General features: G+C 41.0%; 1 protein-coding gene across 1 annotated transcript in view; it reads left to right on the forward strand.

The window, feature by feature from the left end:
- PSTPIP2 (proline-serine-threonine phosphatase interacting protein 2) overlaps nucleotides 1-15,209 on the forward strand; it is a 98,891-nt gene that overhangs the window by 68,650 nt on the left and 15,032 nt on the right. The window contains exon 6 of the mRNA XM_061169700.1: nucleotides 3,219-3,281. Within this exon, the coding sequence (XP_061025683.1) occupies nucleotides 3,219-3,281 (63 nt within the window). The remainder of the gene's footprint in view (nucleotides 1-3,218; nucleotides 3,282-15,209) is intronic.

The following is a 15,209-nucleotide window of genomic DNA, read 5'->3' on the forward strand; positions in this document are numbered from 1 at the left end:
AAGGCTTCTGAAACTTCCCCTCCTAGCAGGTTACAAAGACCAAGTTCTCGCAGCTAGAAGAACTGTTCTGAATTCTCTTAAGCAATAGAGGCGCCTGGGCTCATTCCACCACTGTCATCCAAATTCCCTATATTGTGTGCTCTCAAGAGCAGGAAAACACCTTCTGAGCTTTCTTTGCAGAGTCCGAAGTTCATTAATAAATTTGTAATTACTTGTGTCACAATGAACTCTGGGTTGTTCCACTTCTGTATTGATACCTTTTTTTTAAAAAAAGCAAACTTTTGGAGAAAATGTGTTAGTGTTAACTTCTCGTTTTCACTGGTCAAACCCTGCATGCGCTGGTCTCTCACTTCTTGGAAATTAAGCCATTTCCAGGAAATCCATCAGTTAGTTTCTTTTAGCAAACTGGGATGGGGAAGGTGCAGACGGAATGGCTGGTAGAAGTTTTGGTGAACTCACTTACAGAACTACTGTTTTCTGAGGGTGGTAACCAATGTGGCCACGACCATCTCTCCCCCACAGCATAGAGCGTGGCTAGAGAGACTGACGTGACAGTAATCATGACAAAGTGTGATGAGCCTTAAAAGGTAGGGAAGAGAAGGTGCCAGCTGAACATGCAGCGGGGACACTTAACCTAATTTATAGGTCTGGGGAGGCCTTCTGGAGGCAGCGACCTTGAAGCTAAAGCCAGCAGAGTGAAAGGCAGTGTGGGTGAGGGCAGAGTGAGAGGAGTCTCTTACCCCTGGAGGTTGGCAGGCAAGGAGGGATCTTCGGAGCCACTCTCAGGAGGCTTGACATTTTAGGTGCTGGAGTTCCTTCCCAGCCCAGAACGTCATGCCTGACAAAGGCAGCATGTGGTCAGTCATTCTCTCCTTTGGTGCCCATATTAAGATAGGGACGATCACAGCAGAATGTTCTGCCTATGTCGAGAGCAGTCTCCAAAGGGAACCTCTTTGGTCACGCAGGTTGTCACTTCCAGTTTTCAGAGTACAGTCCGAATGTATGTAGACAGACAAACAGACCACTTAGCAGCTCTGTCAGTAATTTACTGCAGGGTCACTTGGGTCATTTATAAATCTCTTCTTCCTTTTCCCCTCCCTCTTGCTTCTCCCCACTTGATAGCATAGAGGATTGTGTTTTTGCACTATTTTGTGTTATTGATAACAAAACATAATCAAATTTCTACTGGAGTTGGTCTACGCAGAAAGAATGAGTCCTAGAAGAAAAACTTCCCCAAGGAGTCCTGAAAGAGGGGACTTCCCTGGCAGTCCAGTGGTTAAGACTCTGCACTTCCACTGCGGGGGACACGGGTTCGATCCCTGGTTGGGAAACTAAGATCCCACGTGCTGCATGGTGCGGTCAAAAAAAAAAAAAAAAAAGGAGTCCTGAAAGAGAACTCGTGACTTTCTGGGGTCACTATGAATAGGCCACCCTACAAGTGAGTATGGACATGAGGAGACTTAAATCAAGGTGGTATAGTAGACAGAGCTGGACTGGGTGTCACTGAGTGGCCTTGAGCAATATCACCTCATGGGCCCCGGGGATCATACCTGTCAGATGAGAGCTGGACTGCTGCTCTCTAAGATCCTGCCGACATACAAGTGCCAGGAATCTTTGAAGGCAGAGAGAAGAATGGTATGAAGTAGAACTTTGTAGACATGCGAGAGGTGCTTGAAGCAGGTGTTACGTAGAACTTGGAGATAAGGAGGCCTGGCTTGGGCCATAAACTATAAATTAATAGCGGCTCCTGAACTGGAAGAATGGCAGTGTGTATATTCGGACTAGAAAGGACCACGGATGGACCGACATTGCTAATTGATCTTTTCTGTGGAGCCTGGGAAAATCAGGGTTTACTATTATGAATAAACCCTGCCCCTCCTGGCGGAGGCACATAGATGCTCACGTGAGCCACACAGCTCCCTGTCTTTGACGGCAGGGAGCTGCCCATGAGTCTTTCCCTGTCGGGTCACGTTGGAGCCCTGTCTGTTCTCCATGTCCTTGGAGCCTCCTTGGGACCATTAGCTACCTCCTGGTCCCTCAATTTCAGCTGGGCTGGAAGATAGCTGTTCTGTTTCCTGAGGGTCCCTTGGGGCTCCCCCAAGGGAGTTTCGTGTGTTCCACAAAGTTCATATTTGAAGTGAGACCATCCCAAACCTTCCATCCAGATATCTTGAAAATCCATCCATGTTTGTGTGCTATGGTAACAGACAAAAACTTAGTTTTCCAGAAGAAAGAGAAATATTTTAATCTCATTTTTCAACATTATTTTGCATTATGTAATTTTGTACAAGAGCAATGCCATAGCTCATTTTGAATTATTGCGTTTCTTGGCCTTTTATATACCCATTTGGTTTTAAAGAGCTATCATAAGGATAATGATAGTTTTGGATAATGATTAGGAACAAGGGCACAGGAGTCTGGCTGTGCCCAAATCCCAACTCTGCTACTTGTTGAGAGTACGACCTTGGGTGAGTTAATCCATCTCAGTTTACTGTCAAGAAAACGGGGATGAGTACTCACAGTTGTTGTGATGCATGAAAGTTGCTTAGCACATAATAGTGCTTAATAAATGGGAGCTACTATTATGTCTGAGAGCTACATTGTTATTATTAGCTCCATTATTTTGACTAATAAAAGTATTAACATCACAGCCACAGCAAAGAAGTTGCTCCCAAGTGAACTTGAAGAGTAGCTTACCTTTCCTGGATTAGATGGGGTAAAGAGTAGGGGAACAGCTTCTTTTAGCTGTCCCACAAGCATTTCTTCCCTTCATCCTGCTTGGGCTCCTTGCTGGTGAAGGACGTGCCACTGACAGATGCCACAGAAGTGAATGTTTCTCAGTCTTTAACTGTGCTGACATAGGCTTACAGAATAAAGACCCCTTTTAAAATATAAATGGTCCTTTAACAAAGTTTTAAAATCCCTTTTTGAAACCTAAGTTCCTTGATTCCAGATTTACTGATGAGAATACTCTAAGATGATCAATGATTCTCAATAGTGGCTGGTGGCCACCCAGGTTCAAAGGTGGGCAAATTGTTCAGCTTTTCTGTGCTGCAGTCTCCTTATTTGTGAAATAGGAGTAATAATAAATAGCACATCTACCCTCTGGGTTGTGTGAGGACTAACTGAGATAAGCCACGTTGAACACTCGGCCCTCAAGATAAGCTGGTGTTAACAATTGGTTTTGATTATTAATAGTGCCTGTTCTCTCTCCACAGACGGAGCTTATAATGGATGCTGCCCATAAACAAAAGAGCTTACAATTCAAGAAAACCATGGATGTGAGTCTCACTATGTTGCCTTTTTTTTTTGTAATGGTGACATTTTCTGATATCCTGTGCTATGTATCAACATATTCCTGAAAATAACATTAGTGCACTGTTTTAGAGAAAACAGCTTTTGGTGGTTTGACTTTCTATTTAAGGCCTTGGAAAGGTTGAGGATGAAATCAGACAGAAGAAATACAATGATGTTATCTTTCTGGCAACCTGGGAAGGTATAGCAAGTCAACTTAAATATTTCAGACCAGGGCATGTATACTTTATGATGTCTTTTATCTTGTTGGGTTTGAGCTTCTTCCCTGTTAAGACTGTTTTGAATCTTGATTTCTTACCTATTTTTATTGAGTTTTTAGATATCTGCAAATAGTAAAAGCCTCCTTTACTTTAAGTAATTTATTTTAAAAATGCTTAACAAGATAGAACTAAGAGAAGTTGCTGGGGACCTCACACTAGCTTTTCATGAATCTCTTAACAATGAAACTTTGTTACTGGAACATCTGTGACTCCATCTTTGTACAGAAGTATCATCATGATATTCTATGACTATGACATCATATCTGGTAACTTGGTCAAAAAAGAAAATGTCACCAATGTTGATGGCGTATGCAGTCTGTTCTGCTTTTTTTTTTCTTTGATGCAGAGCACCTGAAAAGCGATTGATAAATAGGGAATGATGTCAGTGTAATGCAGAAATGGTGTTGGTTGATATATGATTACTCCCAGAACTTTTATGTTTTGAGCAATGTAGGGAAAGCTCTCTCACAATTAAAGAGAAAGCCTTATTGAAATATAATTTTCCTATTTCCTCTACCTACATTTAGAGCCATAACAGTGTTAAAATTTTTGCTTCAACTGTCAAAAGTAATTTAGAAAACTCAGAAGAGAAAGGAAGACTATTGTATTTACTCATTTTTTGCTTGGTGTGTGTTTTTTCTTCTGCTGTTCCAAGGTTTCTTCTTTTATAATTTTCTTTTGCTTGGAGAACTTCTTTAGCCATTCTTCAGGGTAGGTCTGCTAGTGATAACTACTCTTAGTTTTCCTTTAGTGATTTCCTCTTCATTCTTAAAGGATATCTTCACTGGGTATAGGATTGTGTGTTGACAGTTCTTTTCTTTCAGTACTTGAAAAATGTTGTGCCACTTCCTAGTGGCCTCCATAGTTTCTGATAAGAAAGCTGCTGTAATTCAAACTGATTTTCTCTTATGGATAAGGTGTCATTTCTGCTTTAAGATATGATATTTTCTTTTTTTAGTTCTCAGAAGTTCACCTCCGTGTCTTGTCATGGATTTCTTTGGCTTTATCTTGTTTGGGGTTTGATCAGCTTCGGGAATCTGTAGGTTTATATCTTTTGCCAAATTTGGAAAGTTTTCAGCTATTCTTTCTTTCTTTTTTTTAAACTTTTTATTTTATATTGGAGTATAGCCGATTAACAATGTTGGGATAGTTTCAGGTGCACAGCAAAGGGACTCAGCCATACATATACATGTATCCATTCTTCCCCAAGCTCCCCTCCCATCCAGGCTGCCACATAACATTGAGCAGAGTTCCCTGTGCTATATAGTAGGTCCTTGTTGGTTATCCATTTTATTTTTTAAAAAATATTTATTTATTTATTTATTTAGGCTGTGCCAGGTCTTAGTTGCAGCACGTGGAATCTTCATTGCAGCATGCAGGATCTTTAGTTGTGGCATGTGGACTCTTAGTTGCAGCATGCATGTGGGATCTAGTTCCCCAACCGGGGATTGAACCCAGGCCCCCTGCATTGGGAGCGAGGAGTCTTACCCCCTGGACCACCAGGGAAGTCCTGGTTATCCATTTTAAATATAGCAGTGTGTTAATGTCGATCCCAAACTCCCTAACTATCCTTCCCCCCTGGTAACCATAAGTTCATTCTCTAAGTCTGTGAGTCTGTTTCTGTTTTGTAAATAAGTTCATTTGTATCATTTCTTTTTAGATTCCGCATGTAAGGGATATCATATGATATTTCTCTTTCTCTGTCTGACTTACTTCACTCAGTATGACAATCTCTGGGTCCATCCATGTTGCTGCAAATTGCATTATTTCATTCTTTTCATCAGTCATTATTTCTTCAAGTACTTTTTCAGCCCACCTTTCTCTCCTAGGATTCCAAGGACATGAATGTTAGATCTTTTGTTATGGTTCCAAAGGTTCATGAGGTCCTGTTCATTTTTTTTTCAGCCTATTTGCTCTCAGTTTTTCAGATCAGGTAAATTCTATTGTACTATCTTCCAGTTCACCAATTCTTTCTTCTGTCTCTTCCATTCATACGTCCATCCTTTCATTTAGTATATTTTTCAGTTCTAAAATTTCCATTTGGTTCTTGTTTATATCTTCTGTTTCTTTGCTGAGATTTTCTTTTTCTTTGCTAAGACTATCTATTTTCTCATGTTTCAAGTGTGTTTGCAAATGTTTATTGAATATTTTTATGATGGCTGCCTTAAAATCTTTGTCAGATAATTGTAACATCTCTGTCATCTTGGTGTTGACGTCTATTGATGGTCTTTTTTCATGCAGTTTGAGATCCTCCTGGTTCTTGGTATGATAAGTGATATTCAATTGATTTTGGACATTTTAGGTATTCTGTTGCAAGACTCTGGATCTTATTTAAACCTTCTATTTTAGCTGGCTTCCTCTGACACCACTCAAGCAACTGAGGTGAAGTGCCACCACATTACTGCTATGAGGGGTTCCAGGCCAGGTTCCCCACCTTGGCCTCCACTGACACCATAGGGTCAGTGTGGCCTTGTTACTACTGGGGGTTGATTAAAATTCTGAATCCCCATTAGACTTCCTCTGACACCACTGCAGCAGGGAGGGGGTGTACCTCATTACTGCCAGGTGGGGGTGGTGGAAGTCCAGGCTCCCCACAGAGTCTTCACTGGCTCTGTGTGTGGGGCTTGTGGGGCTTTGTTACCTCCTGGTGGGAATGAAGATCCCAGTCCCCTATTGGTCCTTCTCTGATACCACCTCAGCAGGGGAGTTGGGAACCGCATTATAGCCTGGTGAGGGTGGAAGTCTAGACTCCCCACTTGGCCTTTGCTGGATGTGTGGTGGGCGGGAGGGGGGCATGGTTTCCTTATGTGGTGTTTGGCTGCTGTAGAACGTGGAGGCTTCTGTCCTGCTGTGCTGCCCCTTTTCTGGTCTTTTGGCTAGAGAGGGGAGGTTTTCATTGAGACTTTCTTTTTTGTTTATGCCCATTGGCATTTCTTGGTTGTCTGCTGCTTTGGCATTCATTCTGTGATATAAGGCCCAAAGAAAACCCAGGGCACTCACTTCTAGGTTTCTCTCTGAGATCAAGGACATTAGCTAATCTGCCTTCTTCTCTCCACCTTTCCGAATCTTATGTTTGTTTTATGTAGAATGTCCAGGGGTTTTAGTTATACTTGTGTGGAGGAATAGGGAAGAGTACATCTGCTCCATCTTCTCTGGAGACCATATAACCTTTTAAAAAGATATTTTACGATATGCTTTTAGAGCCATAAATGTAATCATACCCCATCAATCTTACGCTAAGAATCTAAGACTCTATCTTTAGGAAATCATCCAAAATAAGAAAAACAAAATGCACTACCGTGTTCACTACCTATAATGAAAACTATAAGGTAAATGATTTAGTGACAAAAATGGAGAAAGATTAAATTGTGTAACCTTTAAAAATATGATTATGAGGACTATGTAGCAACAGAGAAAAAGTGCTTAATATGTCATATTAAAAAAATAATGCAAGAAAGAGAAAGATCGATAACTGACATTAAAATTTAAGACTTTTTGGGACTTCCCTGGTGGTCCAGTGGCTAAGACTGAGCACTCCCAGTGCAGGGGGGCCCGGGTTTTTTCTCTGGTCAGGGAACTAGATCCCACATGCCACAACTAAGAGTTCTCAGGCCACAACTAAGAGTTCACAAGCTGCAACTAAAAAATCCTGTGTGCAGCAACTAAGACCCAGTGCAGTCAAAAAAAAAAAGTATAAAAAGAATTTAAGACTTCTTTAGAGCAAAAGAAAAAAATATCATCTTATACATGATCTCAAATGGGGAAAAATATTAGTAACTTATATAATTTACAACCAGTTAGTGTTCCTAGTATAGACTGAACTCTTAAAAATCAATTAAAATGAAGAATGCTCCAAAAAAAAATGTAGGTAAAAGACATGAAGTAGAAATGACATATCACCTTAGTAATGAAATAAATACAAATAAAACAAGGCATATGCCAACATTCTCAACTCTAGTATTAGAAAAGGTTAAAAACATTGTCTTATTTTGGTGTTGGTAAGAGCATGAGGCCATATACCCTCACATACGTGTTTATAGGAATATGAATTAGTGAAAACAATTACACTTCTAGGAATCTGACCTGTAAATTCACACTACCCAAAATAAAAATCAGAGTATTTTTATGTTATACAAAATGGGAGATAAGGTAAATGTCCACCAGTAGAGAGTTGGTTAAGAAAATTATGGCATATATATATGTATGTGTGTGTATTTACAACCATTAAAAGTGTTCAGCTACAGCACAGCAAAGGAAACCAGAAACAAAAAGAAAAGATAACCCATAGAATGGGAGAAAATACTTGCAAATGAAGTGACTGACAAGGGATTAATCTCCAAAATATTCAAACAGCTCATACAGCTCAATAACAGAAAAACAAACAACCCAGTCACAAAATGGGCAGAAGATCTAAATAGACATTTCTCCTAAGAAGACATACAGGTGGGCAAAAAGCACATGAAAAGATGCTCAACATCACTAATTATTAGAGAAATGCAAATCAAAACTACAATGAGGTATCACTTCACACCAGTCAGAATGGCCATCATCAAAAAATCTACAAACAATAAATGCTGGAGAAGATGTGGAGAAAAAAAGGAATCCTCCAAAAAAAAAAAAAAAGGAATCCTCCTACACTGTTGGTGGGAATGTAAATTGTAATATGGAGAACAGTATGGAGGTTCCTTACAAAACTAAAAATAGAACTACCATATCATCCAACAATCCCACTCCTGGGCATGTATCTGGAGAAAACCATAATTTGAAAAGATACATGCACCCCAATGCTCATTGTAGCACTATTTACAATAGCCAGGACATGGAAACAACCTAAATGTCCATCAATAGAGGAATGGATAAAAAAGATGTGGTACAGAGGGAGGGGCAAGATGGCGGAAGAGTAAGACGCGGAGATCACCTTCCTTCCCACAGATACATGAGAAATACATCTACACGTGGAACTGCTCCTACAGAACACCCACTGAACGCTGGCAGAAGACGTCAGACCTCCCAAAAGGCAAGAAACTCCCCACGTACCTGGGTAGGGCAAAAGAAAAAAGAAACAACAGAGACAAAAGAATAGGGATGGGACCTGCACCAGTGGGAGGGAGCTGTGAAGGAGGAAAGGTTTCCACACACTAGGAAGCCCCTTCGTGGGCAGAGACTGCGGGTGGCAGAGGGGGGAAGCTTCGGAGCCACGGAGGAGAGCGCAGCCACAGTGGTGCGGAGGGCAAAGCGGAGAGATTCCCGCACAGAGGAGCGGTGCCGACCAGCACTCACCAGCCCGAGAGGCTTGTCTGCTCAGCTGCCGGGGCGGGCGGGGGCTGGGAGCTGAGGCTCGGGCTTCGGTGCTAGCCGGGAGGGAGTCCGGGAAAAAGACTGCAGCTGCCGAAGAGGCAAGAGACTTTTTCTTGCCTCTTTGTTTCGCGGCGCACAAGGAGAGGGGATTCAGAGCGCCGCCTAAACGAGCTCCAGAGACGGGCGCGAGCCGCGGCTATCAGCGCGGATCCCACAGCAACAGGGGCACAGAGGGAAAAACGGAGAGATTCCCGCACAGAGGCTCGGCGCCGAGCAGCACTCACCGGCCCGAGAGGCTTGTCTGCTAACCCGCCGGGGCGGGCGGGGGCTGGGAGCTGAGGCTCGGGCTTCAGTCGGATCCCAGGGAGAGGACTGGGGTTGGCTGCGTGAGCACAGCCTGAAGGGGCTAGCGCACCACAGCTAGCCGGGAGGGAGCCCGAGAAAAAGTCTGCAGCTGCCGAAGAGGCAAGAGACTTTTTCTTGCCTCTTTGTTTCGCGGCGTGCAAGGAGAGGGAATTCAGAGCGCCGCTTAAACGAACTCCAGAGACGGGCGCGAGCCGCGGCTATCAGCGCGGACCCCAGAGACGGGCGCGAGCCGCGGTTATCAGCGTGGACCCCAGAGACGGGCATGAGATGCTAAGGCTGCTGCTGCCGCCACCAAAAAGCCTGTGTGCGAACACAGGTCACTCTCCACACTGCCCCTCCCGGGAGCCAGTGCAGTCCGCCATGGCCAGGCTCCCGTAATCCGGGGACAACTTCCCCGGGAGAGCGCACGGCACACCTCAGGCTGCTGCAACGTCACGCCGGCTTCTGCCGCCGCAGGCTCGCCCCGCCTCCTCCGTACCGCTCCCTCCCCGCAGCCTGACTGAGCCAGAGACCCCGAATCAGCTGCTCCTTTAACCCCGTTCTGTCTGGGCGGGGAACAGACGCCCTCAGGCGACCTACATGCAGAGGCGGGTCCAAATCCAAAGCTGAACCCCGGGAGCTGTACGAACAAAGAAGAGAAAGGGAAATCTCTCCCAGCAGCCTCAGAAGCAGCGGATTAAAGCTCCACAAACAACTTGATGTGCCTGCATCTGTTGAATACCTGAATAGACAACGAATCATCCCAAATTTAGGAGGTGGACTTTGGGAGCAGGATATATTAACTTTTCCCCTTTTCCTTTTTTTGTGAGTGTGTATGTGTATGCTTCTGGGTGAGATTTTGTCTGTATAGCTTTGCTCTCACCATTAGTCCTAGGGTTAGGTCTGTCCGTTTTTTTTTGTTTTGTTTTGTTTTTTACTTAAAAAAAATTTTTTTTCCCTAATAAATGTTTTCTTAATAATTTTTTCCTTATTTTCTATTTTTAAAAAATTAAAAAAATTTTTTTAATAAGTTTTTTCATATTTTTTATTTTAAAAAATTAAAAAATTTTTTCTTAATAAATTTTTTCTTAATTTTTTTCTTATTTTTTATTATAAAAAATTAATAAATCTATTTTTAAAAATTAAAAAAAAATTTTTTCTTAATAAATTTATTCTTAATAATTTTTTTTTCTTATTTTTTATTATAATTGCTTTATTTTATTTTATTTTATCCTCTTTCTTTCTTTCTTTCCATTTTTTCTCCCTTTTATTCTGAGCCGTGTGGATGAAAGGCTCTTGGTGCTCCAGCCAGGCATCAGGGCTGTGCCTCTGAGGGGGGAGAGCCAACTTCAGGACACTGGTCCACAAGAGACCTCCCAGCTCCACGTAATACCAAACGGCGAAAATCTCTCAGAGATCTCCATCTCAACATCAAGACCCAGCTTCACTCAACGACCAGCAAGCTACAGTGCTGGACACCCTATGCCAAACAACTAGCAAGACAGGAACACAGCCCCATCCATTAACAGAGAGGCTGCCTAAAATCATAATAAGGCCACAGACACCCCAAAACACACCACCAGACGTGGACGAGCCCACCAGAAAGACAAGATCCAGCCTCATCCACCAGAACACAGGCACTAGTTCCCTCCACCAGGAAACCTACACAACCCACTGAACCAACCTTAGCCACTGGGGACAGATACCAAAAACAACGGGAACTACGAACCTGCAGCCTGTGAAAAGGAGACCCCAAACACAGTAAGATAAGCAAAATGAGAAGACAGAAAAACACACAGCAGATGAAGGAGCAGGGTCAAAACACACCAGACCTAACAAATGAAGAGGAAATAGGTAGTCTACCTGAAAAAGAATTCAGAATAATGATAGTAAAGATGATCCAAAATCTTGGAAATAGAATAGACAAAATGCAAGAAACATTTAACAAGGACGTAGAAGAACTAAAGAGGAACCAAGCAACGATGAAAAGCACAATAAATGAAATTAAAAATACTCTAGATGGGATCAATAGCAGAATAACTGAGGCAGAAGAACGGATAAGTGACCTGGAAGATAAAATGGTGGAAATAACTACTGCAGAGCAGAATAAAGAAAAAAGAATGGAAAGAACCGAGGAAAGTCTCAGAGACCTCTGGGACAACATTAAACGCACCAACATTCGAATTATAGGGGTCCCAGAAGAAGAAGAGAAAAAGAAAGGGACTGAGAAAATATTTGAAGAGATTATAGTTGAAAACTTCCCTAATATGGGAAAGGAAATAGTTAATCAAGTCCTGGAAGCACAGAGAGTCCCATACAGGATAAATCCAAGGAGAAACACACCAAGACACATATTAATCAAACTGTCAAAAATTAAATATAAAGAAAACATATTAAAAGCAGCAAGGGAAAAACAACAAATAACACACAAGGGCATCCCCATAAGGTTAACAGCTGATCTTTCAGCAGAAACTCTGCAAGCCAGAAGGGAGTGGCAGGATATACTTAAAGTGATGAAGGAGAAAAACCTACAACCAAGATTACTCTACCCAGCAAGGATCTCATTCAGATTTGATGGAGAAATTAAAACCTTTACAGACAAGCAAAAGCTGAGAGAGTTCAGCACCACCAAACCAACTTTACAACAAATGCTAAAGGAACTTCTCTAGGCAAGAAACACAAGAGAAGGAAAACACCTACAATAACAAACCCAAAACATTTAAGAAAATGGGAATAGGAACATACATATCGATAATTACCTTAAATGTAAATGGATTAAATGCTCCCACCAAAAGACACAGACTGGCTGAATGGATACAAAAACAAGACCCATATATATGCTGTCTACAAGAGACCCACTTCAGACCTAGGGACACATACAGACTGAAAGTGAGGGGATGGAAAAAGATATTCCATGCAAATGGAAATCAAAAGAAAGCTGGAGTAGCAATTCTCATATCAGACAAAATAGACTTTAAAATAAAGACTATTACAAGAGACAAAGAAGGACACTATATAATGATCAAGGGTTCGATCCAAGAGGAAGGTATAACAATTGTAAATATTTATGCACCCAACATAGGAGCACCTCAATACATAAGGCAAATACTAACAGCCATAAAAGGGGAACTCGACAGTAACACAATCATAGTAGGGGACTTTAACACCCCACTTTCACCAATGGACAGATCATCCAAAATGAAAATAAATAAGGAAACACAAGCTTTAAATGATACATTAAACAAGATGGACTTAATTGATATTTATAGGACATTCCACCCAAAAACAACAGAATACACATTTTTCTCAAGTGCTCATGGAACATTCTCCAGGATAGATCATATCTTGGGTCACAAATCAAGCCTTGGTAAATTTAAGAAAATTGAAATCGTATCAAGTATCTTTTCCGACCACAACGCTATGAGACTAGATATCAATTACAGGAAAAGATCTGTAAAAAATACAAACACATGGAGGCTACACAATACACTACTTAATAACGAAGTGATCACTGAAGAAATCAAAGGGGAAATCAAAAAATACCTAGAAACAAATGACAATGGAGACACGACGATCCAAAACCTATGGAATGCAGCAAAAGCAGTTCTAAGAGGGAAGTTTATAGCAATACAAGCCTACATCAAGAAACAGGAAACATCTCGAATAAACAACCTAACCTTGCACCTAAAGCAATTAGAGAAAGAAGAACAAAAAAACCCCAAAGCTAGCAGAAGGAAAGAAATCATAAAGATCAGATCAGAAATAAATGAAAAAGAAATGAAGGAAACAATAGCAAAAATCAATGAAACTAAAAGCTGGTTCTTTGAGAAGATAAACAAAATTGATAAACCATTAGCCAGACTCATCAAGAGAAAAAAGGAGAAGACTCAAATTAATAGAATTAGAAATGAAAAAGGAGAAGTAACCACTGACACTGCAGAAATACAAACGATCATAAGAGATTACTACAAGCAACTCTATGCTAATAAAATGGACAACCTGGAAGAAATGGACAGATTCTTAGAAATGCACAACCTGCCGAGACTGAACCAGGAAGAAATAGAAAATATGAACAGACCAATCACAAGCACTGAAATTGAAACTGTGATTAAAAATCTTCCAACACACAAAAGCCCAGGACCAGATGGCTTCACAGGCGAATTCTATCAAACATTTAGAGAAGAGCTAACACCTATCCTTCTCAAACTCTTCCAAAATATTGCAGAGGGAGGAACACTCCCCAACTCATTCTACGAGGCCACCATCACCCTGATACCAAAACCAGGCAAAGATGTCACAAAGAAAGAAAACTACAGGCCAATATCACTGATGAACATAGATGCAAAAATCCTCAACAAAATACTAGCAAACAGAATCCAACAGCACATTAAAAGGATCATACACCATGATCAAGTGGGGTTTATTCCAGGAATGCAAGGATTCTTCAATATACGCAAATCAATCAACGTGATACATCATATTAACAAATTGAAGGAGAAAAACCATATGATCATCTCAATAGATGCAGAGAAAGCTTTCGACAAAATTCAACACCCATTTATGATAAAAGCCCTGCAGAAAGTAGGCATAGAGGGAACTTTCCTCAACATAATAAAGGCCGTATATGACAAACCCACAGCCAACATTGTCCTCAATGGTGAAAAACTGAAACCATTTCCACTAAGATCAGGAACAAGACAAGGTTGCCCACTCTCACCACTATTATTCAACATAGTTTTGGAAGTGTTAGCCACAGCAATCAGAGACGAAAAAGAAATAAAAGGAATCCAAATCGGAAAAGAAGAAGTAAAGCTGTCACTGTTTGCAGATGACATGATACTATACATAGAGAATCCAAAAGATGCTACCAGAAAACTACTAGAGCTAATCAATGAATTTGGTAAAGTAGCAGGATACAAAATTAATGCACAGAAATCTCTTGCATTCCTGTATACTAATGATGAAAAATCTGAAAGTGAAATTAAGAAAACACTCCCGTTTACCATTGCAACAAAAAGAATAAAATACCTAGGAATAAACCTACCTAAGGAGACAAAAGACCTGTATGCAGAAAATTATAGGACACTGATGAAAGAAATTAAAGATGATACAAATAGATGGAGAGATATACCATGTTCTTGGATTGGAAGAATCAACATTGTGAAAATGACTCTGCTACCCAAAGCAATCTACGGATTCAATGCAATCCCTATCAAACTACCACTGGCATTTTTCACAGAACTAGAACAAAAAATTTCACAATTTGTATGGAAACACAAAAGACCCCAAATAGCCAAAGCAATCTTGAGAACGAAAAATGGAGCTGGAGGAATCAGGCTCCCTGACTTCAGACTATATTACAAAGCTACAGTAATCAAGACAGTTTGGTACTGGCACAAAAACAGAAATATAGATCAATGGAACAGGATAGAAAGCCCAGAGATAAGCCCACGCACATATGGTCACCTTATCTTTGATAAAGGAGGCAAGCATATACAGTGGAGAAAAGACAGCCTCTTCAATAAGTGGTGCTGGGAAAATTGGACAGGTACATGTAAAAGTATGAAATTAGAACACTCCCTAACACCATACACAAAAATAAACTCAAAATGGATTAAAGACCTAAGTGTAAGGCCAGACACTATCAAACTCTTAGAGGAAAACATAGGCAGAACACTGTATGACATAAGTCACAGCAAGATCCTTTTTGACCCAGGTCCTAGAGAAATGGAAATAAAAACACAAATAAACAAATGGGACCTAATGAAACTTAAAAGCTTTTGCACAGCAAAGGAAACCATAAACAAGACCAAAAGACAACCCTCAGAATGGGAGAAAATATTTGCAAATGAAGCAACGGACAAAGGATTAATCTCCAAGATTTACAAGCAGCTCATGCAGCTCAATAACAAAAAAACAAACAACCCAATCCAAAAATGGGCAGAAGACCTAAATAGACATTTCTCCAAAGAAGAGATACAGATTGCCAAC

Source organism: Eubalaena glacialis, chromosome 15, assembly GCF_028564815.1.
Source record: "Eubalaena glacialis isolate mEubGla1 chromosome 15, mEubGla1.1.hap2.+ XY, whole genome shotgun sequence".
NCBI classification, from domain to species: domain Eukaryota; kingdom Metazoa; phylum Chordata; class Mammalia; order Artiodactyla; family Balaenidae; genus Eubalaena; species Eubalaena glacialis.